Genomic DNA, 26,322 nt, shown 5'->3' with positions numbered 1-26,322 from the left:
AGTATGTCTTTAAGCATATTTTCCTGATTTTTAGAAATGATGAACGCTTTGATCAGATTGTTTGCCTCACAATGTTAACGTCGAGCAAATGATCCAAAACAGATCGGTGTCCGTCACTCATACACAATACATGACCTTTTCTACCACATTGTTTGCCTTGAGACGTCCCGTGTCATGCAAGTTTACTGTTACACAACAAAAGGTGTCCCCAGCATTATTTTTTCGATCCACCCATATCCCACTGGCAGAGTCTCTGGGACATTCTATCTCAACTTGCTGGAAAAACAAGGGAGGTTACCAGTACTCAGCCAACCTCCTTACCTCCAGAGAGGAGAAAAAAACACGGTTAATAAATGGAGTCCTGTAACTTTACGGGACAGGAAACATGGCCGCCCAAATTGTTTAGAACAATGGAATGGTCAAAGGGTCTTCCTCTAGACAGAAACCATTATTTAGTCAATTTTTACAGTTCCCCAAATGCCAGAGTATTCAATATCTAGTGTAAAGGCATGCACAGTTTGTCTTTTTAAATTGTGACATTTGTTGCAAGTGTTTTTTATTTCATTTAGGAAAAGAAAAAACTGTTGGTCCTGATGTCAGCTTGCTTGCATCAATATGATTCATAATCTCATAAAGTCATAGTTCTTGGAAATTGACATTTTGAAGAATCAAGTTATTTTTGTAATTACCAATTTGCCTAGAAGGTAGAACTAAGGAATATTTTGATAATAAGAAAATAATTAAGTAATAAATTCACGTTTTCGATTTTCAGTTCAGACACCGTTCAGTTGCTTCTGGCACGGTGTGCGTAATGGTGTGTAAATGTGCGTCAAGACATCGACTGCAGTTTAGACAAACTAAAGCCGATATCAGATAAGTCAATTTAGTGCAAATACTCATTTAAGGTATTTTGTTAAGTGCTACGGGTGCATTTTGCATACTATCTATTGTCTTTGATCAAGTTCCTATCGTAATTGATCTCCGATAAAGTCACCCAGTCTGATCCTAAAGATCTTTATGTACAGACCTTCGTCCTGTAAATAAAAAAACGGTGATGTCTGTGGCGTGTGTAGTTTACGGCGCTCCTCCTTCTTCATAAGCGCACCTCCGTCCAACGCGAGTCCATCAGTGAGCGCGCAACGGGTCACTGTCGGGATTTATCTGCCTCTCTCGCATATTTGTTTTTATTCGTTTCTACGATCTAAGGATTTTCGAAACATATCTGAAAGAAGCACATCTGTGCTGTGCGATCGTGATGAGGATCTAAGGGTTATTCTTTCTCTAAACTTTTAAAGTTTGGATGCCGGGAGGCTTTAGCGTTACTGTCGGGCGATGGCAAAGACATCTCATGTTCTTTCTCTCGTCGACTTTTTTCTCGCCATCAACGTGGTTATAGGTAGGACAAAATCATTTCGTTTAATATGTTCACATTACCAAAGTAAAATAAACAGATCAATCATAAATGGAAACCCATTGTATGATACTTTGTCAATTGGTCCCTGTTGCTGATCAGTCTCGAGATTTGACTTTATGATGTCCAATATAAAAGCTCGAAAAAAATCCCATTGTTTGAATGAATCACTGGATGAAACACCTGTAATTCTTTAGTTTTTATATGAATAGAAACTTATTGGGCAGGCTATATTATTATCAGCATCATTATTATGAGCATTGTATACTATATTGTTTATAATTAAAGTTCATTATATCTAAATTAAACGTTTGCCAGCTATGTGCCATTTCAAAGCTATGTGCCTAAATGCATTACAGATGGGAAACCACAAGCAATATAGTTCTGTCCATGTCCCAATCTATTCCAAAGCTGGTTAAATTGATTTTATACAACTTAAACTGGTTGTTTTTGTCTAGTAAGAATTATTTTATGCATAATTTGTATACACTTAACACAGTTAAATCCTCATGTCTCTTGGCCTTATCTTATGATTCCCACAATTCACGCTTATTCAACAGATTCAATCAGACCGTCAACACCATTGTTCTTTCAGTGCCAAGCAATTCAAAAGTTCCAGATAATGTTAAATACATCAGTCTCCACGGAGTGAATGCGTTTTATCATTGTATGTGTGTGCATAAAAAAGTGTGCTGGTTCCTCTGTAGCAGGCTACGGAGCACGGGCCGTGGGGCCACTTAGCCCGGCCCCGGCCTATCTGCCCCGGCTTCCTGTTTTGACACATCCAGTCCCCTGTGCTGTGCAGATCCAGTGGAAAAATATCCAAGGGTCCCACACCACGCTTCTTTGTGCCACAATGTACTGTGCCGTATAATAGACTATACCGTACATCCCTTTCCATACAACCAGGCCAGGGTGTAGACAGGATTTCACCTTTGCAAACACGAATTGTGCTGGTTGACAAACCTGGGGTTGGGTTAACTGCTTGTAATTTTGAAATTGGCTGACTCACAGTTTCTGTATGTTTGATCTGAACTATATGCTGTCACTACGGTTTAAATGTATACTGTTTGTATACAACTGTTTTGAGATGTTTAGGATCAAACTTCATTGGCAGCAGGGAGACCCTATAAAGATGCCTGCTGTACGATTTACTTAGTCTTTACCTGCTGTACAGTCATATTTTCCGAGGGTTGAGATTGGAAGCTTTATTTTACAAAATTGGGATATGAATTAGAAAAATGTAAAAAAAGACTATAAAAAAGATTCCATATGAATTAGCCATAAAATCCATCATTTATTTGGATTTTAAAGCTCCAAATCAAAGTCGCCATCTGTGTTTGAATTATAAAATGATGTCTGTTGAAAAACAACTGATATTTCTTGAAATTATTATTATACCCTAACCTTTGTGATCGTGGGTAATTTTAGATGCTGTTTTAGAACATCTCGTGTGTTTTCTTTCAGCGATAGAGCTCAGGTTTGTGCCTGATCCTCCAACTCTAAACATGACTGAAAAGACTCTCAAAATCAATGCCTCAGATACACTTCAGATCACATGCAGGTAAACCTCTGTCCTTGGTGAATTTCAGTTCTATCTTCTAATAAAAAGCTACTCCTTTCTTTTAGCTTATGCTATTTGCATTACTGGGTTGGAAAGGACAACCGATACTGTTTATATTTATTAAGCAAAATACAAATACATGTTAAAAATGTGTACAATTCCCATCTGCCCATCACACAGGGGGCGCCAGATCCTGGAGTGGGCTACACCTCACAACGGAACCCGTTCTGAAACCAGGCTCACCTTATCAGAATGTAGTGGCGATGGACTATTCTGTAGCACTTTAACCCTCTTAAAGGCAGTAGCCAATGAGACGGGAGAGTATCGCTGTTTCTATAAAAACCTGCCCATTGAGGATGGGAAGACTTCCGAGGGGGTGTATGTCTTTGTTCAAGGTAGGTTTTTCAGTAATATCACATGTGTAATAATAACCAACCATCAATAACATTAAATGGTTCTAATTGATGATAAAATGTAAAGTGTATAAACGCAAAGCATATAGAAATGTCACCAAAAATTGTTTTTCATTGCATGTTTTCTTTTTGTTATCCTTCAGGATAACCTCTTCACCTCCTCATTTTTCTTAACCTCATTCTGGTGTCACCCTCTGTATTTAGCTTCCTGTTTTAGCCATAACATTTGACATAACTTGTACATTCCTACCCTGTCCAGACAGACAAAATGGAGGACATTTCTGGGTTGTTTTGAGTTGATTTGTTAAGGCTTAGTCAGTGTACGTGTATTTGCATGAACTTGCACTTTGTCAAATGTTTTTAACCGTCTGAAATTGCATGTCTTGCAGAGTTTTTATAGTTTTCAATTTAATATTTGCTTCTTATATCAGTTTTATAATTTTGTCTCTTCAATATAGTTTCAGCATCAAAGTCATCTTTTCTGCATCTTATTAATTGTACGTTTCTGATATCTGGTTTAAATCTAAGACATCTCATTGGTCACAGATTATCGCATGCCGTTTGTCCGAATGGCTCAAGATTATGATGTAGTGTTTATTCGAGAAGGAGAGCGTGTGGTCATCCCTTGTGTGGTATCTGTGGAGGACTTAAACGTCACACTTTACACGGTTAGTATATAGGCTACTTACACATACTGTACCATTACCTTAGTGATACACAGTGAGCACAGATGGATGCACACAGAAAAGTATACTTGATCACTCCCATACTGCCTTTAGCACAGTCAATTTGATTGTGTTCGTTACACATTACACTAAAAAGTGACTTAATAATTTAATTATGACATCCATTTCCACACAATTTAGTTGATTTATCTGGACTTAAACTGAGTGAAAAATTCAATTCAATAGGTGTTCAATAATAAATTCAATTAACTTCTTTTGTTCAAATTTAGTTTAGCGTAATTCATTTGTGTTCAACTTTAAATGCTTCAGTGAGTCACTTTTTCAAAAATAAACATCTTTTTACCATGTGTAATGTATGGTGCTAGTAGGAAGTCATAAGGTTTACTGCATGAGCTTTGCACATATTTATTGACCGAGTAAAGTTGCACACAGTACACGCAAGAGGAGGGATGATGTGTTTGTCCTCCACAACAGAGCTCGACACTTGTCCGCTTGTCTTCCCGTCAAAATAAAAGTCCCGTTAAAAGAGTACCCTTGTAGTTAATTCATAAACAGTGGTAAACATTGACTGCAGTATGCTATAGTATGGTTCAAAAACACTATAGTATTTAGGAATTTTACTGCAGTTTACTATCGTTAATATCACAGAGTATACTTAGGGCTGTGATGACCGCTTACCTGCAGTAATGAGATGCCAACCGCGGTGTTAAGGTCATCACCATCATCACCAGACTTTTTTGAATTTAGATCTTTTGCTGGTAAAAGTAGGTAAGGTAAGGTAGAGTGCATATATGAACTATAAACAGATTAATCGTTGATTATCATAATTTACTGTGGTCCGTCCTATATGTTAAAGGGCTTCTGGTGAAAAGATCAGCATCCCTACATTAAACATACAGTATGGGGGATTTATTTTGTGTGTGTGGCAAGCAACCGCAACAGCCGCAATGTTCACTTTATACATTTCTTACTAGCTTATGTCGTTTTTGTTTTAAACTTCATGCATGTACAATAAAGGTTAAATACATTGAATTTGAAAACAGGAGGTAAGAGTAATTTATATTCATAACGTTAAATAATTTTGTTATATATAATAAAGTAAAATATATATTATTAGTGTTTAGCTAAATCAAGCAGGAATGCAAGTCCCGACTCGTGAGCACCGTTTAAAACATGGTTCTGCAGCATGGATGGTTTCCTCAAAAAAATGCTAAATATAAATATGATGATCATATACTCACTTAAATGTTTATGTAGCTGTTGTTGTTATTGTGCTCAGGGCAGTCTGCTTATTAACACTTGTCCGTTCGCTCTGCGTGAGTTTAATTCCGGTTGTTCTGTCCCTTGTACAAACTTGCATAGCATAATTTCTAATAAGAATACAGGATATTGTAGGATTGTTTTTGGGATAGCCTATAGCCTAATTATAAACCTGTTATGAAATGGTGGCACTCCAATTAGATTAGATTCAACTTTATTCCCATTACACTTGAACGTGTACAGTTGGCCAGGTGCTGGATCTCCTCCCTGTAGGAAGTCTCATCGTAGTTGCTGATGAGAATGATAACCGTTGTGTTGTCAGCAAACTTGATGATGGAGTTAGATCGGTTCACAGGCCTGCAGTTGGAGATTAAGTATGAGTAGAGGAAGGGGCTTAGCACACATCCCTGTGGTACACCAGTGTTGAGTGTGATGGTGGTGGAGCAGATGGAGCCTGATCGAACATGCTGGGGTCTGTTGGTAAAAAAGTCCATAATCCAATTACATAGGGAGGTGTTATTGCCAAAACCTCCTAGTTTAGCTATTAGCTTGTAATAACAGAATAATAAAATATTGAAAAATGCCCTGTCATCCAGTGCCTTTTGTATTATATTCGCTTTCGCTTGTAAGAGAGGCCAGGGTTTGGGGCAGCTGAGAACTACCACAGCCGTCGTGGCCGTGATGGTGATGCAGGGGAAGCAGGAGCTGATGGCTACATTGACTGTGAAGAAGGAATCAGGGAGAGGGGGGGGGTGGTAGCTGCCGTGGTTGGGGTAGGGATGCAGCCTAACATCACCACAAACATGGCAAGCGAACATTGCTTGCGCACCCCTCGCTTGGTAGCCTGGAGGGAGAATGCCGGGAAGGCCACTGCAGAACTGCACTGCCCCCAAACAAATTCCAGGGTAGGCCCTCTGGTCGTCCGCACCACCCAGATGCAAGCCACTGCCATGGTGGCCACCGTGGTGACCTCAGGAAACTCAGATGGAACGGAGCAGGAGGGATATCCTGAGGAGGGGTTAGGGGACCCATCTAAGGCAGGACTAGCGGAAGCCTCTGACAGGGGGGTCAAAGCAGGGCCAGAACCGCGCACTGGAGAGTGGTGATGAGGAGGTCCGGGGATGAGCTCGGGGGCATCAGCTTCGGGGAACTCTGGTACGCCGGACGGGACCGGCTCGGGGAACTCTGCTATGCTGGACTACTCCGGCTCGGGGAACTCTGCTACGCCGGACGGGACCTGCTCAGGGAACTCTGCTACGCCGGACGTGACTGGTCAGAAAGCACGTGTTTATTGAGCGATCGTCCCAACTCACCCGCTGGTTCAGTTCATTGAAGTCCTCCACTTATCTCTCCAGAGGAGGCCCGTCTTGGCTGAGATGGTACCTGAGATTGTCCTCTGGAGATTACGGGCAGGTTCGGGATCATTGACGAGTGAGGGAGTGTTGAGAAATTAAGTCCTTGGGAAAACACAGTTAATACCTGCTGGGGCAGCCCTGACGCTAATAATAATTACTGATTGCCTTTGTTGATACTCTCTAGGATACATTTTTAGGTGGCTGCAGCAGACACTAGGTAAAACGCATATAAGCAAACTTGACTAATCCAGATCCATTACAATTTTATTGAGACTTCAATTGAAATATAATTTTTTATCTTAAGACAGCATCATGTCTAGATTTGTTTTTTTTTAAACTTCTGCATGGATAGTTGTTTAGCCATCTCTACAGGCAGCGATATTGGCACGCAGCGTAACGGCCATCACGTAACTGGCGTTACGCAAGCACATTTCTATTAATATTAGGATATTATTATTTATAAACGAACAATTCAATTTTTTTATTTCATTAAACTCAAATTTAGAATAAAGGTAAACATTTTTTTTTAATATTTTAATTGTAGACATGTTGTATCTACTCAAATTAACTTTGAAATGCATTGTGGTATTACAGTATGATGTGAAGTGTGTCTATGGTGTTTGACCCGAACAGAAGTATCCAGTAAAAGAACTTGTCACTGATGGGAAAGAGGTGCTCTGGGACAGCAAGAAAGGGTTCATTCTTCAAAGTCATATTGTCAGCTATGCTGGCGTGGTCTACTGCGAAACCATTATTCAAAATGAGACCTATCAGTCCTCACCTTACATTGTGGCTGTTGTAGGTAAGGCAGAACCTTTATATGCAAACATTTATGGATTCCAATGAAGGTTCTATATTATATACTGATTCAAGTTATATTATCTGTTATATTATTTTACGCAAATAAGTAATGTTATTTTCAATATTCTATTTTCAAAACTGTCATTGTCTACTAAGTTTCATGAGCAAGAAATAAAGTTAGAGAACAGAATGTTCATCTAATGTTACCAGTCCCAATAAACAGCCAGGTAAATCATTGCAGTGATAACTCAACTGGCATGCAACCATCACATTCCTTTTTATAATATTGCAGCTTTTTAAAGAACCCCTTCACACGTTCAGGAAAGAAAATGGAACATGCAGGCAGAATAAATACTTGAAGTTATTGGCAAAGCAAATAGTAAATTAACATATTTGGTTGAATTTTATATTCATTTTTGATCCCTCCATCACTGCCCATTTTTTTTACTCATTTAAAGATTTTTTGACAATGTATTTAAATCTCGAAAATATTTTTGCCTGTGTATTTCATAGTCTTTGAACAATCAAATGATTCTTGTGTTTTATCGATGGGACAGCATTGCATGCTTCAAATTCATGTTGTTTAGACTTGAGATCAGCTGCCCTGGTCTCAAGAGAACAATGCTCCACCCGGCACGTCCCTTATACACCCCTTTCCCTCTTCCGCAGGATACAAGATCTATGACCTCACCCTGAGCCCGGCTCAGGAGAGGCTGACGGTAGGGGAGAGGCTAGTGCTGAACTGCTCCGCTCACACTGAGCTTAATGTGGGAATCAACTTTCAGTGGACCTTCCCTCACGAAATGGTCAGTAACTAAAAACAATACTCCAACTCAACTCGTATATGGCAGCATTCGTGGCATAATCTCATCTCAGTTTGCTGTATACAGTATGTTCATGATGATGATGGAAAACAGGTGTGTGTCTACACCAATGGAGAGATGTTATATCTCTCAACATTTCCATCAACTTCATATTTAAACCAGGTGTATCATACCAACATTATACTAATACATATTTTGATTAAAAAAAAACAACATTTATTTCCGTAAATGCCACCTCAAAAGGAAATTAACAGTGGACTTTACAACTAATAATACTTAATACAAAAATATATTTACAACTGATTTCAAACCTCTTTCCCTTTATAGAGAAGCGTCAATAGCTCAACAGCCCAGTCACGATATATAACTAAATCCAACAAGAAGAAACTCTGGAACTCTTTAGAGCTGTCCAAAACCCTCATTGTGGAGAACGTGACCATAAATGACACAGGAGAGTACGTTTGCACAGCTTCCAGCATGCAGATGCAAAAGATTGCACGTGCCTCCCTCATCGTCTACGGTATGTCCATGATCCCTCTGTTATATGTGCAAGAGAATTGTATTACTTAAAATCTCAACATTCCAGTTAAACTAAACGATATCAGGGTCTGTTAACACATAAAGACACTTCTTATTTTAATAAAAAATAAAGAATATAGTCACCGTAAAAAAATATGGCATGACTCCCAAAATCTTTTCATCAACTGAAGGGGCAATGACATTTCAATATTTTTTGTATTGATATTTTCAGAGAAACCATTTATTGCACTGAATGATCAGATGTTTCAGACTGTGGAAGCAACTGTTGGCCAGCCAGAGGCAAAAATCCTTGTTAAATACTACGCTTATCCGGAGCCCATTGTCAAGTGGTAAGTAAAGCATTTTGCGTGCCTAGTATACATTAACCAATATATTAATAAACATTATAAACATTATCACGAGGTGTTCAAATGTTTCATCATTCTAAAGAATGGATTAGGACTGTCTAGGCAAGTAAGACTGAACTTGTTTTACTCTTTTTTTTTATTCAGGTATAAGAACGACCAGCCAATATCATGGAAGGACGAGTACAGAATGAAACCTGCCCGAGGATCTCTCACTATATATGGTGTTACAGAAAAGGATGCTGGAAATTACACCGTCGTCATGACAAATAAAATCACCAGGGAGGAGCAAAGGAGAACATTTCACCTTTTGGTTAATGGTAGGGTACTTTTCTTCTCAGTTTTCTTGTCGTCTATAAACTTATTATCGCCTGTCTTCAACTGTTCTGAGACAGTTATTGTGTATTTATTTATAAAGACCATCCTAGGATTTTGGAGAAGGTCGTACCTATGGATCGAGATGTTTATATGCATGGAAGTAGCCCTACGCTTAGGTGTACTGCCAGCGGAGGATCCAGCCCTGTCACAATACAATGGCAGTGGATGCCCAGAGAGGACTGTCCGATCAGATTTCAGTAAGTCATATGCCATATGGTTTGATGGACCTAATACTCTTGTTTGGCTTTGTGTTGCACACTTTTGTGTCACGTCTTGTTACATTAACCAACATATTTGACTAAAACATTATTATTGACACCCTTTTTCAGTTGATAGACAGACAGATTAATCAGCAAATATTAATATTTATCATCTATTACTTCAAGAGACAGAACTATTAACTAACGCATTGTTCTCAAAATTGTTACAAAAATGGCATGGTAAGGATATTCCAACTATTGAGTTGTTTTTCTGGTTGACAGTATTCTTTTATTCATATTTCAATAATACAATAATTTAATGTATAAAATGTTTGGAGGTTAAAAGACATATTTCACAGTGTACGTGCTGTAGCTTTTCATATCACAGCAAAAACAGGATTTCCCCGCGGCCCCACAAACAGCTTGCTATATACGTATCCAAACTATTCTTTTTTTAGAAACGTTTGTTTTTATATCATTCAATTTTTTTGCACTCACCAGAAAGTTGCAAATGACTTGGGGCTGTCAAACGATGAATCTCATCCAGAAAAGTTTGTGTTGACTTAATACACGTCTGCGTATTGTGCATATTAATTACTTACAATTTTACAAATGTATACAATGTATACATATTTTGGAATATATTAACATGTAAGTATGTATATTTACCAATAGTTTTAATTACATACAGTATAAATTTCTATTCATTTGTTTTGTTTTTCGGAAATATATGCTTGCATGTGTATGTTTTTATAAATACAAAAATATATGCACAGTACACAGACATATGTAAACATATTTTTTTATTCTGCATGAAATCAATCGGAATGAATCGTTTGACAGCCCTACTTTGAATGTGTTCAGGGACACACTGTTGCTGTCAGTATATTTGAGTTATTGCTCTTTACTGTTTACAGACTAAGAAGTTTACAGGCTCTGTTTTGCTCGTTGCTGTTGTGTATTTGTGTGCTTGGATTATGCATTTCATTATCCCTTATCACATTTCACTTCACATTTTTCTCTGGTGTGCAAATGAATCTCACAGTGCAGTTCATTAGAACGGTGTGTTCTAATTGGGCATTCATCCGGAAATATCTCTTGTTATTGGGACAACCACAATTGCTTATTTGTATTATGCCAATATGCTTAGAAAACCAGCACAAGTGAGTTCGGGTTGACTTGTAACTTTGATTGTCAGACTGTATCCACAGAACACCTCTTCCACGGATGTTGTGATGGTGTAATGAACGTTCAGGGTCAGGCATCACGCAAACTTTATCTGCAGACTGCACCCTAGTTCCGTAACCCTCGTCACAACTTCCTGTTGTTCTAAATCTAGACGAATTCAAATCCGCTGTCCTTGATCAAACGAGACAAATAACACAACGTCTGTCAGTACATGTAGCAAGTGTTTACCCTGGACAAACTTCTTAGCTTTCATTTCAATTTTACGTGTCCTGTTTTTGTTTGTGTTTGTTACATATATTGTTCGTCCTTTCTTTCTTTGTTTCATCTCAAATGGTCTGACCTATATGAGGAACTGGTGTCTAACCTGCATCTAACCCTGAAGTCTGTTTATTGATATTTCAGATAATTGCTTTTGGTCAGGAATATGTTGTGCAAAAGCAGAAATGGTTGTTCCAAATCTGTATATTTGTCTTTGTTCTGATGAACGCAGGGAAAGATATTTGGAAGAATGCTTGTAACCAAACAGTTCTTGGCCACCGTAAAAAAATGACAATGGTAGTCCAAACTGTTTGCTTTCCTACATTTTTCAAAATGTCTTATTTTGTATTCAACAGAACAAATAATATTTCCTTTTTGGAACAACTTGATGGTGAGTAAATGATGACAAAATAATTTCTTTTGGGTGGAACTGTTTCTTTAATCCTCTGCTTTAGGGTTCCTACAGTCATCTGGGAATTACAAAGGAATACAAATTTCCTTCGTAGCTTTAAATCTGTATGTTAACTATACAAAGTTAGACTCAGCTATAAAATATTTTGTCAGTGCAATGTTTATAAAACGTAATATGTAATTTAAAATAAATATGTTATTGTTTTACATCCACAGACCTAATGCAGAGCAGAATTTGTCCACGTGTGACAGATGGAGGGAGATATTAAACAGCACAGGAAAGAATCGCATCAGCAGCCCCACATCAGTTATTGATCGTTCCCTCAAGGTATCCCGTTGTCCAGTGAAGTTGCACATTACCTGTAATGTGTTCATCTCTAACACACAAGCTATTCTAATTGTACTTTTCTTATTATACACATATAATGGGTCGAAAAAAGCATTAAAGGGAGTATTTAAGAGTTCTTAGTTACTAATCAAATAAGCTTATTTGTGAATGCTGATGTTATCTGTGTTACCCCTCACACACCCTGATTTTGTCCAAACCTGTAAGACTTTTGCAGAACACATAAGAAGATATTCTGAAGAACGTTGATATCCAAATAACACAAGCCCCGATTGACTTTCATTGTATGGAGACAAAACCCCTGAGACATTTTCAATTCAATTCAATTCAATTTTATTTATATAGCGCCTTTCACAATTTGCATTGTTACAAAGCAGCCTTACAGGGGAAAAAACGAAAAACCCAAGAAAGGGTAAAACACACTACATGGTGTTTTATATAATAAATCAAATTATTCTAGTAAATAATATCTAATGTCAGCATCTCCTGGTGGTTTATTTAGCATATTTTGCATTAAGTGAATGCTTGGCTGAAAAGATGTGTCTTTAGTCTAGATTTAAATTTGGCGAGTGTGTCTGATCCTCGAATAATATCAGGAAGGCTATTCCAGAGTTTAGGTGCTACGTATGAGAAAGCTCGACCCCCTTTGGTGGATTTTGTTATTCTAGGTATTATCAAAAGTCCTGAGTTTTGAGATCTTAAAGAGCGTGATGGGTTGTAGTGTGATAGAAGCTCTGTTAGGTAGGTAGGGGCTAAACCCTTTAAGGCTTTATAAGTGATTAAAAGAACTTTAAAGTCAATACGATACTTAATGGGTAGCCAGTGAAGGGTTGATAAAATTGGGGTTATGTGATCGTATTTTCTGGACCTGGTTAGAACTCTGGCAGCTGCTTTCTGAACTAACTGTAGTTTGTTTATTGATGATGCAGGACAACCACTTAGTAGCGCATTACAGTAGTCAAGTCTTGAGGTCATAAATGCATGAATAAGCTTCTCCGCGTCAGCAACACACAGAATATTTCGTAACTTGGCAACATTTCTTAGGTGGAAAAAGGCTGTTTTTGTGACATTTGATATGTGATTTCGAAATGAAAGGTTGCTGTCTAATATAACGCCTAGATCTTTTACAGTATTAGTTGGAGTAACAGTACATCCTTCAACTTGCAGTTTATAATCAGAAATATTTGGTTTGCTTGTCTTTGGTCCGATAAGTAATATTTCTGTTTTATTAGAATTTAAAAGAAGGAAATTACAGGTCATCCAATGTTTTATATCTTCAATGCACTTTGCCAATTTGGATAGCTGGGAGGAATCATCTGGTCTTGATGAGATATATAGCTGAGTATCATCTGCATAGCAATGGAAGCTAATTCCATGTTTTTTAATAATGTTTCCAAGGGGAAGCATGTATATGGAGAACAGCACGGGTCCCAGAACCGATCCCTGAGGTAATCCATAATTTACTTGCGTTAAATTGGATGATTCCCCATTTAAATGGACAAATTGATTTCTGTCTGACAAGTAAGATCTAAACCATTCTAGTGCCTGTCCCTCAATACCGGTATAGCTGTGTAAGCGATCTAGAAGTATGTTATGGTCTACGGTATCGAACACAGCACTCAGGTCAAGCACGCAGTTTTCGTGCATGTTGTTATTTTGTAGGAAAGAGCACAACTGAGTACACACTACTTTTTCTAGTATTTTAGACAGGTATGGGAGATTTGAAATCGGTCTATAGTTTCCAAGTTCATTTGGATCTAAGTTTGGTTTCTTGATTAGAGGCTTAATGACGGCCATCTTAAAGGGTCCTGGGACATGGCCTAGATTAATTGACGAGTTAATAATGTTATAAATGGGCTCAATTGCAACAGGTAGTAGCTCTTTTAATAATTTAGTTGGTATGGGGTCTAGTAAGCAAGTTGTAGGTTTAGAAGTTGCGATAAGTTGAATTAAATCTTCCTGTTTTATAGGTGAAAAACGCTGTAGCCTTTCTTTTGGAGCGATGGTTGGTGCTAATTCATAGGACAGATTTGGAGGTTGAGTTTTTACAATTTTGTCACAAATGTTTTCGATTTTCTCTGTAAAAAATTTCATGAATTCATTGCTACCGAGGTGCGGCGGAATAGCCAGGTCAGGTGGTGTCTGTTTATTTGTTAATTTAGCGACTGTGCTAAATAGAAACCTTGGATTGTTTTTGTTGGTTTCTATGAGGTTACGAAGATGCTCAGCCTTTGCTGCTTTTAGTGCCTTTTTATAACAATTTGCACTCTCTTTCCAAGCCATTTTAAAGCCATTTTCCAGTCATCTTTTATGTTCCAGAAGGACGAGTCACATATAGGTTTTGGATGTCATAAGGGTAAATCAATTGACAGAATGTTTATTTTGAGGTTAGCTTTAAAGCAAAGCAAAAAAATTAATACATTTTAACACTTAAATTGTCAAATATATATTGTAAAAATATTATACTAGCCACTAGCCAGACCGATAAACAAACACAGACTGGAAGTTCGGGCTAGGTGTGTGCATCCAATGAAACAGTCTATACCTTTAAGCCCCCTTACATTTATGTGTGTTTTTCCACAGACTACCAGCACACTGAAGATCCAAAAAGCAGTTGACCACGCTCTTTACAAGTGTATTGCCACCAACAAGATGGGAACAGACGAGAGAGTCATTGTATTTCAAGTAACCCGTAAGTGCACGAGTCTCCAATCTGCTTTATTTTTCTATAGCAGTAGTTTATCTAAATTGCATACTACCAATCAGAGCTTTAAAATGCCAACATCCTGTTTTTCTTGCTCACAGGATTCCTAAGTCTAAGTGTGCTCCCTTCTAACGTCCCTATCGAGGGAGAAGACATAGTGATGCGCTGTGTTGCCGATCGACTGCTTTATACTAACTTGCGATGGTATCAGGTTATAAACGTAGCCAACCCTGATGCTCTTCAAGCGGCCGTGCCTTGTGACACCCTCACTCTGTCACCACTCCCCCAGCCCAACGTTACCATATCAGGCCTGCAGGGCAGCAATACAACACTGGACCTGCCCATGCCAAACGCCGGCATAATGGACCAGGGTCTCTACGCTTGCCAGGTGGAGAACGTGAGGACCAGTGAGAGAACCTGTTTACTTCACAACCTCAGACTAAGAGGTGTGTTTAGGATATTTACAGTACCTTCTGCCTCCTATGACTTTGAGGATGCATTAAAAATAGGACACTAAAACAAAGCAGATCATTTGCGCCAATAAAACAGCCCTGTCTTTGGATTTTAAACCTCAGGGAATTCAAAATTCCTCAAGTCTTACTTATGTTGGTTCTGTATTGTTCTCTCCACAGCTCTTGAGATGTCCAGAATTGTGACCAATCTGACCGACCAGAGAGTCAACGTGAGTGACTCCACCACTTTAGTGTGTGACGTGACCGGAACACCGACCCCTCGTGTTTTGTGGACAAAGGACAACCGCACTGTCATAGAAGGATCAGGTGAGAAAAAAGATATGATAAAAATGTATTAAAAGGTTGGTGTGCCAGTGGTCCAGAATACTGTTGTGTATACATCCCGTTAATTCCTGTCTCCCCACTATCCCATATATCCCATGAATATGAAGCTATAAAGGCAAATAAGAACTCTCTGTTTTATTTTGATCTGTGAAATCATTTCATTACTTTGCTTTTCAACTTTGTTTAGAATAATCTATAAAATGAAACTAAATCAGTGATGTCTCTGTGGCTGCTGTTACATCTTGTGAATAACACTTTGGACTGTTTTGGGGTATATGGTTACATTTATGTCACTGTTTTCTTTATTGTCAGGTGTGATTCTCAAACAGTCAAATCGTGTCTTGACCGTCCAACGGGTGAAAAAAGAAGATAGCGGTCTGTACGTATGTACAGCGTGTAACCAGCAAGGCTGTGAATCTAAAGAGGCTCGCATCACTGTGGATGGTGAGTCTACTTATAAATTAGATTAACAAATAAAACTCATTGTTTTGGTTTGTTTAGAGCGGTTGAAACGGCCTTAATTCTGTTAATGAAGTGAAAACATGTTATCATTTACCAAACCCAACAAAATCACTTAAAGGGTATAAAAAACTGTCCAAATTTAATTTAACTTCTTTGTATACTGTCAGAAAAAAGTAGTCAACACAAGCTATCACTGGGACGATGCCTTTTAAAAAGGCCACATTATGTACCATTTACATAGGTAAAGATATGTATACATTTCCAATATGTACGTACCTCTGAGGTACCAATATACAATCTGTAGGTGCAAAGGTGTACTTTTTGAAAGTGACAGCTTTTGGGAATTATTGTGCATTGTTGCCCAACAGCTTTACAGACAAACAAAATAACTGATATAGAAAAAGTACATTTCATTGTACATAAATAGGAAAATTATATAAGACATGTAAAGACGTGTGAAAAATATGCGTAATAAAAATGTCTAATTTGCTCATCCCAAAATTACATTGACCAAAAATGTCATTAATATATTTTACACTGATTTTTCATTCACTTTCTATACACTTTGTGGGAAGTGCAAAATCATAACCCTCATCATCACAGAGAATTTAGAAGAGACGTCTCATTTCGTGTCGAGCTTAGTCTCCCACTGACTTTTATCCTGGTATGTGAAGAAATTGTGTTTTAATCAAGGCTCTGTGTAAAAATAGCTCTCTTTAGTCAGTCAGGAAAAGGGCTCTGTTAGCGCACATCCTCTACGGTGCTAAAAAGAAAACAAAGCGAAATCCCAGAACATAAAAGAAGAGTGACCCACCCACCCTCTCTCTCTCTTTATTGCTGGTCGAGAGACTTGCATCTTGGGATTCTTTTACTCACTCACATCACACACATCACAAAACACAGAGACACATAAATAGCAGCCGAAGACAAAGAAGCAGTGAGTACGTGACTCATCTCTCAACATCACTGTTACAGTCGTATTCAATATGGCCTGCTAACAAGGAGTCTTTTTCCCACGCCGAGAAAGAGCGAAACAGCGGAAGAGAATGAGAGAGAAATAAACCGTGTCCTTTATATCTCCTTTGACCAGTTGTATGCTAGTATAGATAAGAGAACATGGCACTTTCACCTTTTCATATGAACCTGCTGGTTGATTTTGGCTTCGTGTCCACTGTTCATGCTTATTTTGGTTGGATTAAATATCAGGTCAGAACACAATTCACATCTTGTGACTGTAGCCATAAACGCCCAAATACATACAAATATTTCCCGGTGGGTTGTTCCTCTGAATAAATGCACTTTTTTGTCTGTAATACAAGGTCCAAAATAAATATTAAGCTGATTCCATCATAAACGTCGGATTAAATGTACGACATTTAGAATATTTAAAATAATCGTGTCCTCCAATGTTAATATTTATAGAAATTATACACATTAAGTTTTCTTTCTGTTTTATATACATCAAGTTATCTGATCATGTGACCCAATCCAACAGGTGCTGAAGAAAAGATGAATGTGGAATTGATCATGCCCATCGGTGCTGTGGTCATCGCCATGTTCCTCTGGCTCCTTATCGTCTTTGTCATTCGCAACAGAAAACGGGTAACACACCACTCCACCCCTCTTCCATCTCCTGTACGCTCACAGTCAAACGCTGCTCTTCTCTGACTGATTGGAAGTGACTGTCCAGGCAATCCCTATTGTGTACGCAGCCCACATTCTGCTCTGGTGTGTCACGTAGAGCACCCAGCCTTGAGCCCCATGCTGTCCCTGTGGTACCCCAGCCTTAATTCTGTTTCTGTACCAGCTTCCAGTTATTCATTAATGGGGTTTTTATAATGAGGGAGACTACAGTCTCATGTGTACAGTCTCATACACTTTGTCGGCGTGAATGTGCGTTTATAGTTTGTGTATTTAAATAATGTCTCCACTGGTTGTAGTGGTGCAGTAAATCTACTTTTTCTAGAGAAATGATAATTGATATGTCACGCAGCACAACCAAGCAGCATGGAGGAATTTTTCATGACACCGGCATTTTTGTTTGGGAAATACTCGTGCATGCCTACAGACTGAATGCTTAATACGCATGTGTATGACGTCATCGTTTTTGGAAAACGCCGCCTTCAGAGTTTACACGGAAACGATAATGCCGTCGTTGCATTTTGAGACACGTTTTCAAATATTTGCGTTTTCCTTCGTCCAAAACGCAGTTGTTGTGTAAATGAAGTGCCAAAACGCATAAAACATTTCCATATTTAGTTGAAAAGGTCTCATGTAAACAGCCTCTTGTTGGTGTAGTTAACTGAAATAGATGAAAATTTTAAAGTGGCAGTATGTTTGACCAGTTTTACACAAAACACTTCCACTGACATAAATCAGGGAATGAACTACAATTTAAACTCCGTCACAGCCTAATGATGGAGACCTGAAAACCGGCTACCTGTCAATCATCCTCGACTCGGACGATATGCCGATGGACGGGCACTGTGAGAGGCTGACCTATGATGCCAGCAAGTGGGAGTTTCCCCGTGACAGACTCAAACTAGGTGAGTCTGGTCCTTGTAGAAGCACCCCTCACATGTTTAAAACAGCATTAAAACAATAAAAAAACATCCAAACACTCCAATGTTACCACGCATGCACATGTTAAATATTCATACATGTCATACATAATTTTTTAGGGGAGCTGCTGGGCAAAGGAGCATTTGGTCAAGTTGTAGAGGCGACAGCTTATGGGATCGAGAAAGTCACCACCTGCACTACGGTAGCAGTGAAGATGCTCAAGGGTATGAAGCTTCTTAAACCTGTATGTGGTTAACAGTGGGGTCCAAATAAAAATGTTCTAAACAAGTTAGTATTTTCCTGTAATTCATTAGTTTTCACAAAAACAATTTAGTTCATGTAAAAATTACATTTTGAAAAATGGTTGTAAATCTCTTTTAATGTATATTGTACACTCTTTAAAACTGTAGTTTTTACGGAATTGTACCGTTTTATTTCACTGAATTTATTTTTACGTATTTTTGAAATGCGGTAGAAATTTTTTAATTACAGAAATAAATCACAGATTTTCAAATTAGGTATAAAATAACAAACGTGTAATTGTACTTTACAAAAAAGTGTATTGTACATTTTTTGGGCTTCCCAGCTGCTGGAATATTAAGTTTGTTTTACAAATATTTTTTTACAGTTTACTCATGCTGGCATCAACATTCAATCAATTCAGATCCATTATTCGAAAATGATTTTAGAAGGAAGAGCATCTCTTTAAATAAGAGTATAAATAGGAAATACCATAAATACATTCAAACTAACCATTATTCAGACACCAGATATAATCTTTGATATTTTTTATGGGTCCATGACACTATAGTTCATCTATGTAAGTGAGGATAGCAAAATATAATGAAAACTTTTACCCAAAATGTCTTCATTCAGTGGTCTACCAGTAAAATGTATAAGAATTTGGGACCAAATTAATTATTCAAAAGCTTTGACCTGACCATGTTTTGCTGAAGTGATTTTTTCTTGAATTGCTAATGTAAGACAGCTATATTGAGAAATTGCTATATATCCTTAATACGAATTTATTTTAGTTCGACTGTAGATTGTAGTAGGATTAATAGTTTTATATTACATTTTGACTCCAGATTTTCGATGTGGTTTTAGACCTTTGGGTCCCACTGTATGCATAGGTTATTCTATACAACAGGTACACAGCTACAGTATGCCAATTTGAGTCTATGTCAGACCTGTATACTTCACTTTTTAACCCATCTGCCTGCAATATTCCCGAACTCCAACAGAGGGAGCCACTGCCAGTGAGTACCACGCTCTGATGTCTGAGCTTAAGATCCTCATCCATATCGGGCATCATCTCAATGTGGTCAACCTTCTTGGAGCCTGCACCAAACCAGGAGGTGAGTTTCTTTATTTGCCTATACAAAATCTCCATTTCGTTTTAGCCGACATGTTGTCTTCAATAGGATGTATGTGTGTAACTGTCTGTGTCACTCTCTTGCTCACTTTTCAGGACCCTTGATGGTGATTGTAGAGTATTGTAAAAACGGTAACCTCTCCAGCTATTTGAAAAGCAAACGGGGAGATTACAGCCCATACAAGGTAAATAGCACATAGCACTTTTGAATATCTGGAGCATTTTTGCCCCGACCCCTCATTTTTTGACCCATCAGGCCATTATATTAACATTACTCTGTAATCCTCTGATGTGCTAACATCTCATACAAAGGCCTCACGTGAGACCTTGAGTAACAGCCAAAGAGCTGTCAGGCCTCTGTGTTGTTCAAGGTTAAAGCTGTTGTTCTCGCACACAATGAAGTGTACCCGAGACTGCATTAGTATTTCTGTGACAGTCACAGTTCTGACGCGTTGGTACTGTTTGACCTTGACGACCATGCTAACTTAACCTGACAACAATGGAAGCTGATCCACCTGTGTCTCAAAAGCGCCCGGCACGGCAGTGCCAGAGGGAGGTGCAGCAGGAAGAGGATTTGCGTGAGGGGGATCTCGGTCTGGGAACCAGTACTCGCTTGGACATCTGCACTGGTACTGCGGTGTGTACCAGACTGAGTGAAAAGACCTCCATGAACCATGAACAGCTTGAGCAAGGTACAATAGACGTCATGTTAATCTACTGTTAGTTGGTTAAAGGTGCTGTGTGTAATTATTTTTGTAGGATTTATTGACCTAAAGATGGTCTCTGGGGTAATGTAATATAATATACATTACTATGTCTTCATAGGTGTATAAAAGACCTTATGAAGTGTTATGTTTTTATTACCGTAGAATGAGCTATTTCTATCTACATATACCCTGGCTACCCTTGCATGGAATTAGCCACTTTTTTTCTGAGGTAGCCCTAAACGCACAAGATAAATACATTATCTCATACTTCAAAGAAATGAAAACGCGATGACATCTTAGTCCTGTGTCAGTGCTTGGAAAGTGAGGTGTGAGGAGTGGAGTGAGCCGTTGGTTGCAGTTTGCAAACTCACTACCTAAATTTCATACTCTGGACCTTTATCGCTATAAAAATCTTTAACAAATAATGAATATGTTTGTATAGAGAGTTCAGACTGGGATCAACTGACATTGGAGGATCTCATCAGCTATAGTTTCCAGGTGGCCAAAGGCATGGAGTTCCTCGCCTCCAGAAAGGTAATATAGACATGTTTGTGGACACACCACATTTGTTTTACTATACATTATGATTTTGAACATTTACTAAACATCGTAATACTTCTTCATATTTGCCAGTGTATTCATCGTGACCTGGCAGCCAGAAACATCCTACTCTCTGAGAACAATGTGGTGAAGATATGTGACTTTGGACTGGCCAGAGATGTTTATAAAGACCCGGACTACGTCCGTAAAGGAGATGTGAGGGCCGCTGTTATAAACCTTATTTAACATTAAAAATAACTCAGACCATTTGATTTTGCTCGTAAGCTTGTACTTGAGCACTGCCTCTTTCTCTCGCTCATCCTGACAGGCTCGTCTTCCTCTGAAGTGGATGGCCCCAGAGACCATCTTTGACCGCGTGTACACCACACAGAGTGACGTGTGGTCGTTTGGTGTGCTACTCTGGGAGACTTTCTCACTTGGTAATAAAACCCTTGAAATGTCATGAATCACATAGAAAACTGGGGCTTTCAAGCGATTTATCATGACTAATCGCATCAAGAATAAACGCTTGTGTTTACATAATATACTGTATGTCTGTGTACTGTGCATATTAATTTTGTAAATATAAACACATAAACGTACATACAAATATTTAAGGAAAATATAAAATATAAATACACATTTATATATCATTTCAATTATGGATAGATAAATATAAATAAATACATTTGAATATTTCCAAATATATATATATATATATACATGTATGTGTATGTTTTTATGTTTATAACAGACATATATATTATGTAAACGCAAACTTTTATTCTGTATGCGATTAATCGTTTGACAGCCCTAAAATAAACTAAAAAAACAAGATAACAATAGAAGATCACAGTATTAAAAGGATGTAACTTGAATGTACAGTACTTGGCTTACATTGTCTCATCTCCTCTGGTGCAGGTGCATCTCCGTATCCAGGTGTGTGCATTGATGAGTCCTTCTGCAGGCGGCTAAAGGAAGGAACCAGAATGAGAGCTCCAGACTACGCCACACCTGAAATGTTAGAAACATTTAGAAACAATACAATTTTACACTCTTTCAGCGTTAAATCCGGCAACTGTCAAAATCAGCATACAGTATTAGAAACAGTAAGATGTCATGGATCCAGGTTTCGTCACAGTTCAATAGGAGAAGCCAGTTATAGTTTGATGTGGGATTTGTGTATTTTAATAGATTTTGCGATAATATCTAAATTGTGAATTCTGTGGGCAATGGTAATCTCACAGAATTGGACATCGTGACCACCCTAGTAGTACTGTACAGTACAATTGTTAGATTTTCTAGAAATACTGAAAAATGTCGTATTCTTTTCAGATACCAGATCATGCTGGACTGTTGGCTTGATCGACCTAAAGAGAGGCCAACTTTTACTCAGTTAGTCGAGGATCTGGGAAATCTGCTACAAGTTAGCGCACAACAGGTTTGTGAAACACTGTGTGGAATTTGAGTGAAATAAATTTGTCATGTTCAAAATGTCATTCATGTATGTCTTGTGCTTAAGGATGGAAAGGACTACATCCCATTAACAAACGGAGACATGGAAGAGTGTTCACAGTCTCCTCCTCACAATGCTAAATCTAAAGTAACATCATACACAAGCAGCGCAGAGGCACAGCTCCACTATGATAATGCTCCGGCTCTGGGGTTAGTTTACACTAACTTTGTTGTGGTGATTTGTGTTGTTTTTGGAACTCTATTTACCATTTCCATGTAAGTACCCAGTTGTGTGACTTTCGTTCATTGGTCCATCAAGCTTGAAGACATTCATGTCTATTCTAACAGGTTACCGCAGCAGATAGACGGTAGTGGTGTGCCAATGAGTATGACAACCTTTGTGGACATTCCCTTGCAGCACACTGCAGTAATGGTAAATGAGCTTTACATAACACAGCAAGGATCTAAGAAATGTTATCCAAAACATTTACTAGAAAGGTGGAGATAAGCCTTTAGCATTGTTCAAGAATAAAACCGCAGTACACGCTTAAGGAGCTGATCCTTAAGAAATAATTAACCCCCAAATTTTTATTCTGTCAATATTTATTCACCCACATGTCATTTAAACGTGCAGAAAAAAATAACTTATTTTGAGAACTATCTCAGTGGTTTTGTGTCCATTCAATGGAAATCATTAGGGGTTAATGTTGTTCGCTTACCAATATTAGCGTAACTGTTTATTAAAAAGTTGTGCGAACAGAGATAACAAAAACAATAGTTTTATAAATTATTACTTGTAATAACTCTTCGGGAATATTAATCATATATAGTGGACAGTCCGTCCATTGACTACTCTGCTTTTCGACTCCAGCTCTCACGATATGTAGTTTCCATACTGTCATTTGGGAAAGCTCACTTGGCTGTTGCGGCGCATTACACTTAAAAACTGTTTTTTCCTATTACTAAAAATGTCACATGTTCATTCGTTTACGTGTTTTTGTGCTTGGCTACTGGATACACAAGCAAGCGCCGCTAATGAGGATGATGCCCACATTTTTATACTGGCCGCGTTTTTAAGTGTCTGTCTTCCGGCTCTCTGTCTATAACTTAAGAGTATGAGCAACAGGAGATGGTGAGAAAGCGGCGCATCCTGCATTTTTCACGAGTTTTAGATGTTAATGGCCTCTTAACAATACACACCTTCCGCAAGCATTTCTTAATTTTCTTCCAAAATGTGGTGGGGACATGTCCCACCTGTCCCAGCCGCAAATTATACCTATGGTTACCAACATTCTTCAAAGTATGAAAGGAAGCCATACAGGTTTGAAATGATATGAGGATGAGTAAATGAGGAATTTGAGTTTTGGGTGAACTGTCCGATTAAGAACTACTTTTGTCGGTGTAATTTAAACCAGCGTTTTTAATGACGTCTTTTAGACACTACCGCATTTATATTTATGCTTTTGTATCCACTATACAATTTTAACACGTAACATATGCCCTGAAAATCGAACCCACCACTATTCTGTTGTTAGTACTGTGAGCTAGAACAGTGGTTCTCAAACTGGGGGCCCCAAGATGGATCCAGGGGGGCCACAGATTTTGTTATGACGTAAAATCTTATGACTTATGATTATAGACGTTTATCATTTTTTGCAATTTAACATCAGAAAATAAGACCACTGACCAAAAGAACCGATTTTCCAGGATTGTATAACCGTACGTATTGGTATTGTTAAAAGCCTAAGTTTAAGATATATACTGTTTATATAGTATAAGATTATAAGTCTTTATTGGGGAGGGCAAAAAGCGATAAATTCTACACAAAGGGGGCCTTACAACAGAAAAAGTTTGATAGAGAAAATCACATTTACGTTATTCTGTCTTCTTTATATATTGTAATGCTAAAAAGAGCGATGTTCTCCATACAGAATGGTCACATGGACTGTGGAGTGGGCTTATCACGTGAACAGATGAAAGCTCTGGATCGCCATGTGCAAAGAACCTCCAATTTCAGGTGGATTGCAGCAACATCACGTTGATCTTGATACAAGTACAGGCTTAGAGACCGAAACCAAGAATGTTTAAACACATTTTTGTCTGTGTTTTCATCCTTAGCCCACTTCTGCGGTGCAAGAGTAAGGAGTCTTTAGCTTCGGAGTCATCCAATCAGACCAGCGGCTATCAGTCCGGCTATCATTCAGATGACGCAGAAGCGCCCATATACGCCAACGAGGAAATGATTCTGAAGAGAGACTTCCAGAAGAAACCTCCACTGCCTAAGAGAGAGAATAAGTTCATTACAGATGTCCGTTATAGCGCACCTCCGGTTTAATATCATTTTTTCCTTCCATATTAGGTTTTTTAGTCATTGGTCATAATGACTCCACGTGCACTATGTCATCCAACAACAACAAACTGACTCTCGCTTAATCTTTTGAATCGTATGTGTAAAGGAACCACTCACTCATTTAAACTAATTTCTTTTATTATACTAAATGTTTGTAATAAATGTAATATATTGTGTTGGAACGGACTGTTTTGGAGCAGATAAGTTTTATTCTTCTAAATGTCAGGGAGATTTCGAGAGAGAAAACCTTAGCCATACAATCATGTTTACACAGATGCTGAGCAAGTGGCCTCTAAGTATGTCCACGCCACTTCCTGAGCAGAGTCATGCCCTCTTCCTGCCAAACAGGAAATAGCAAATGGAATGTCAGAAAATGTATATTGTGAATTAGTTTGCATTGTCTGCACTGAATCATGAGCAGACTCGTTTTCTCTCAAGCAACAAACAGTCAGATTTTTCGTCTCCCTTTTTGTTTTCTCATCTTTGTTTCTCGGTTGGCCTCTTGATTGTACAGTTTGTTGTGAGGGCCTTTTTTGTAAAAGAAATGTCAGTATTTTGCCATAAAGATTATGATTTAGTAACACACATTCTTGTAATTAGTTTTCTAAATAAACTCTTGCCAGTTATAATTCACGTGTATGTGGTTGTGAGAAAAAGAGACAACTCTTCCTGTATCTGCTTCTAAATGACCGTGAGGAGACAATACTGTTATCTTTAGTGGTTTTCCATGCTGCATCTGGGAAAACAGAACAATGAATGCTAGCCCCTGTGAATAACTGTTTTTTTCAACTGAAATGTATATTTCGGGTTTTGTTCATTTGTATTTTGTGAATGTGTGGTTGTCAACAGACCCGAGGAAACGATACTAACACAGCCTTGGGTGTGGACACCCAGAATAGCATGCACAAGGCCATCAAAGTGAACTCTGAATCGTGTGCTTGACTTTTTAGCAATTGTTTACGTATATTGTTTTGTTATTGATAAGAAACCGGGTCAGTTGGATTCACACCATGCCACTACAAAGGCAGCATCATAACAACAAAAACATAACACTGCTAATATCATTTTACATTTATGTAAGCACATCACAATAATGGGACTTTTGTATTTTTGCTTTGATGACTCAATGCACTTTCAAAATAGTATCACTTTCTCTGTAAAGCATTTGTTTTATTTTTCATAGTCAGGTAAGTGCCATTTTCAGGATTCACATCCATAACGCTCCACATTCCTCATAAATGGACATGTGACAATTAAAATAAAGTAACTATTTCATGTTCTATAGAGGCATCCCTTCTCCATTCATTGGGTATTATTGCTTCAGGATTGTGCATTTTAATTCACAGAAATCCAACAAAGTTTGCCTCCCAAAAACGCGTTATTTTTAAAAA

At 38.2% G+C, this 26,322-nt stretch overlaps 1 protein-coding gene across 1 annotated transcript; it reads left to right on the top strand.

Moving 5' to 3' along the window:
* The first annotated feature begins 1,109 nt into the window (after nucleotides 1-1,109).
* On the top strand, nucleotides 1,110-26,208 carry kdr (kinase insert domain receptor (a type III receptor tyrosine kinase)). Its single transcript, XM_079474895.1, has 30 exons — nucleotides 1,110-1,396; nucleotides 2,879-2,975; nucleotides 3,156-3,370; nucleotides 3,935-4,056; nucleotides 7,323-7,491; nucleotides 8,160-8,296; nucleotides 8,642-8,834; nucleotides 9,066-9,183; nucleotides 9,346-9,518; nucleotides 9,617-9,773; nucleotides 11,850-11,961; nucleotides 14,563-14,671; nucleotides 14,785-15,129; nucleotides 15,316-15,462; nucleotides 15,793-15,924; nucleotides 17,438-17,544; nucleotides 18,353-18,488; nucleotides 18,624-18,728; nucleotides 19,749-19,862; nucleotides 19,976-20,064; nucleotides 20,409-20,571; nucleotides 21,029-21,120; nucleotides 21,220-21,342; nucleotides 21,455-21,566; nucleotides 22,048-22,147; nucleotides 22,462-22,567; nucleotides 22,649-22,791; nucleotides 22,930-23,014; nucleotides 24,513-24,598; nucleotides 24,700-26,208. The coding sequence occupies exons 1-30, from the start codon at nucleotides 1,333-1,335 to the stop codon at nucleotides 24,914-24,916; spliced, it is 4,068 nt and encodes a 1,355-aa protein (XP_079331021.1). The 5' UTR covers nucleotides 1,110-1,332; the 3' UTR covers nucleotides 24,917-26,208.
* The last annotated feature ends 114 nt before the right edge of the window (nucleotides 26,209-26,322 follow it).

Source organism: Barbatula barbatula (assembly GCF_947034865.1).
Source record: "Barbatula barbatula genome assembly, chromosome: 15".
NCBI lineage: Eukaryota > Metazoa > Chordata > Actinopteri > Cypriniformes > Nemacheilidae > Barbatula > Barbatula barbatula.
The sequence above is the reverse complement of the archived record's forward strand: the minus strand, read 5'-3'. Positions and strand labels throughout refer to the sequence as shown.

Coding starts and splice junctions, on each gene's coding strand:
- kdr (XM_079474895.1), top strand. CDS start 1,333: ATGGCAAAGACATCTCATGTTCTTTCTCTCGTCGACTTTTTTCTCGCC. Junction 2,976..3,155: donor ACACTTCAGATCACATGCAG/GTAAACCTCTGT, acceptor CCCATCACACAG/GGGGCGCCAGATCCTGGAGT. Junction 21,121..21,219: donor AGTTCCTCGCCTCCAGAAAG/GTAATATAGACA, acceptor CATATTTGCCAG/TGTATTCATCGTGACCTGGC.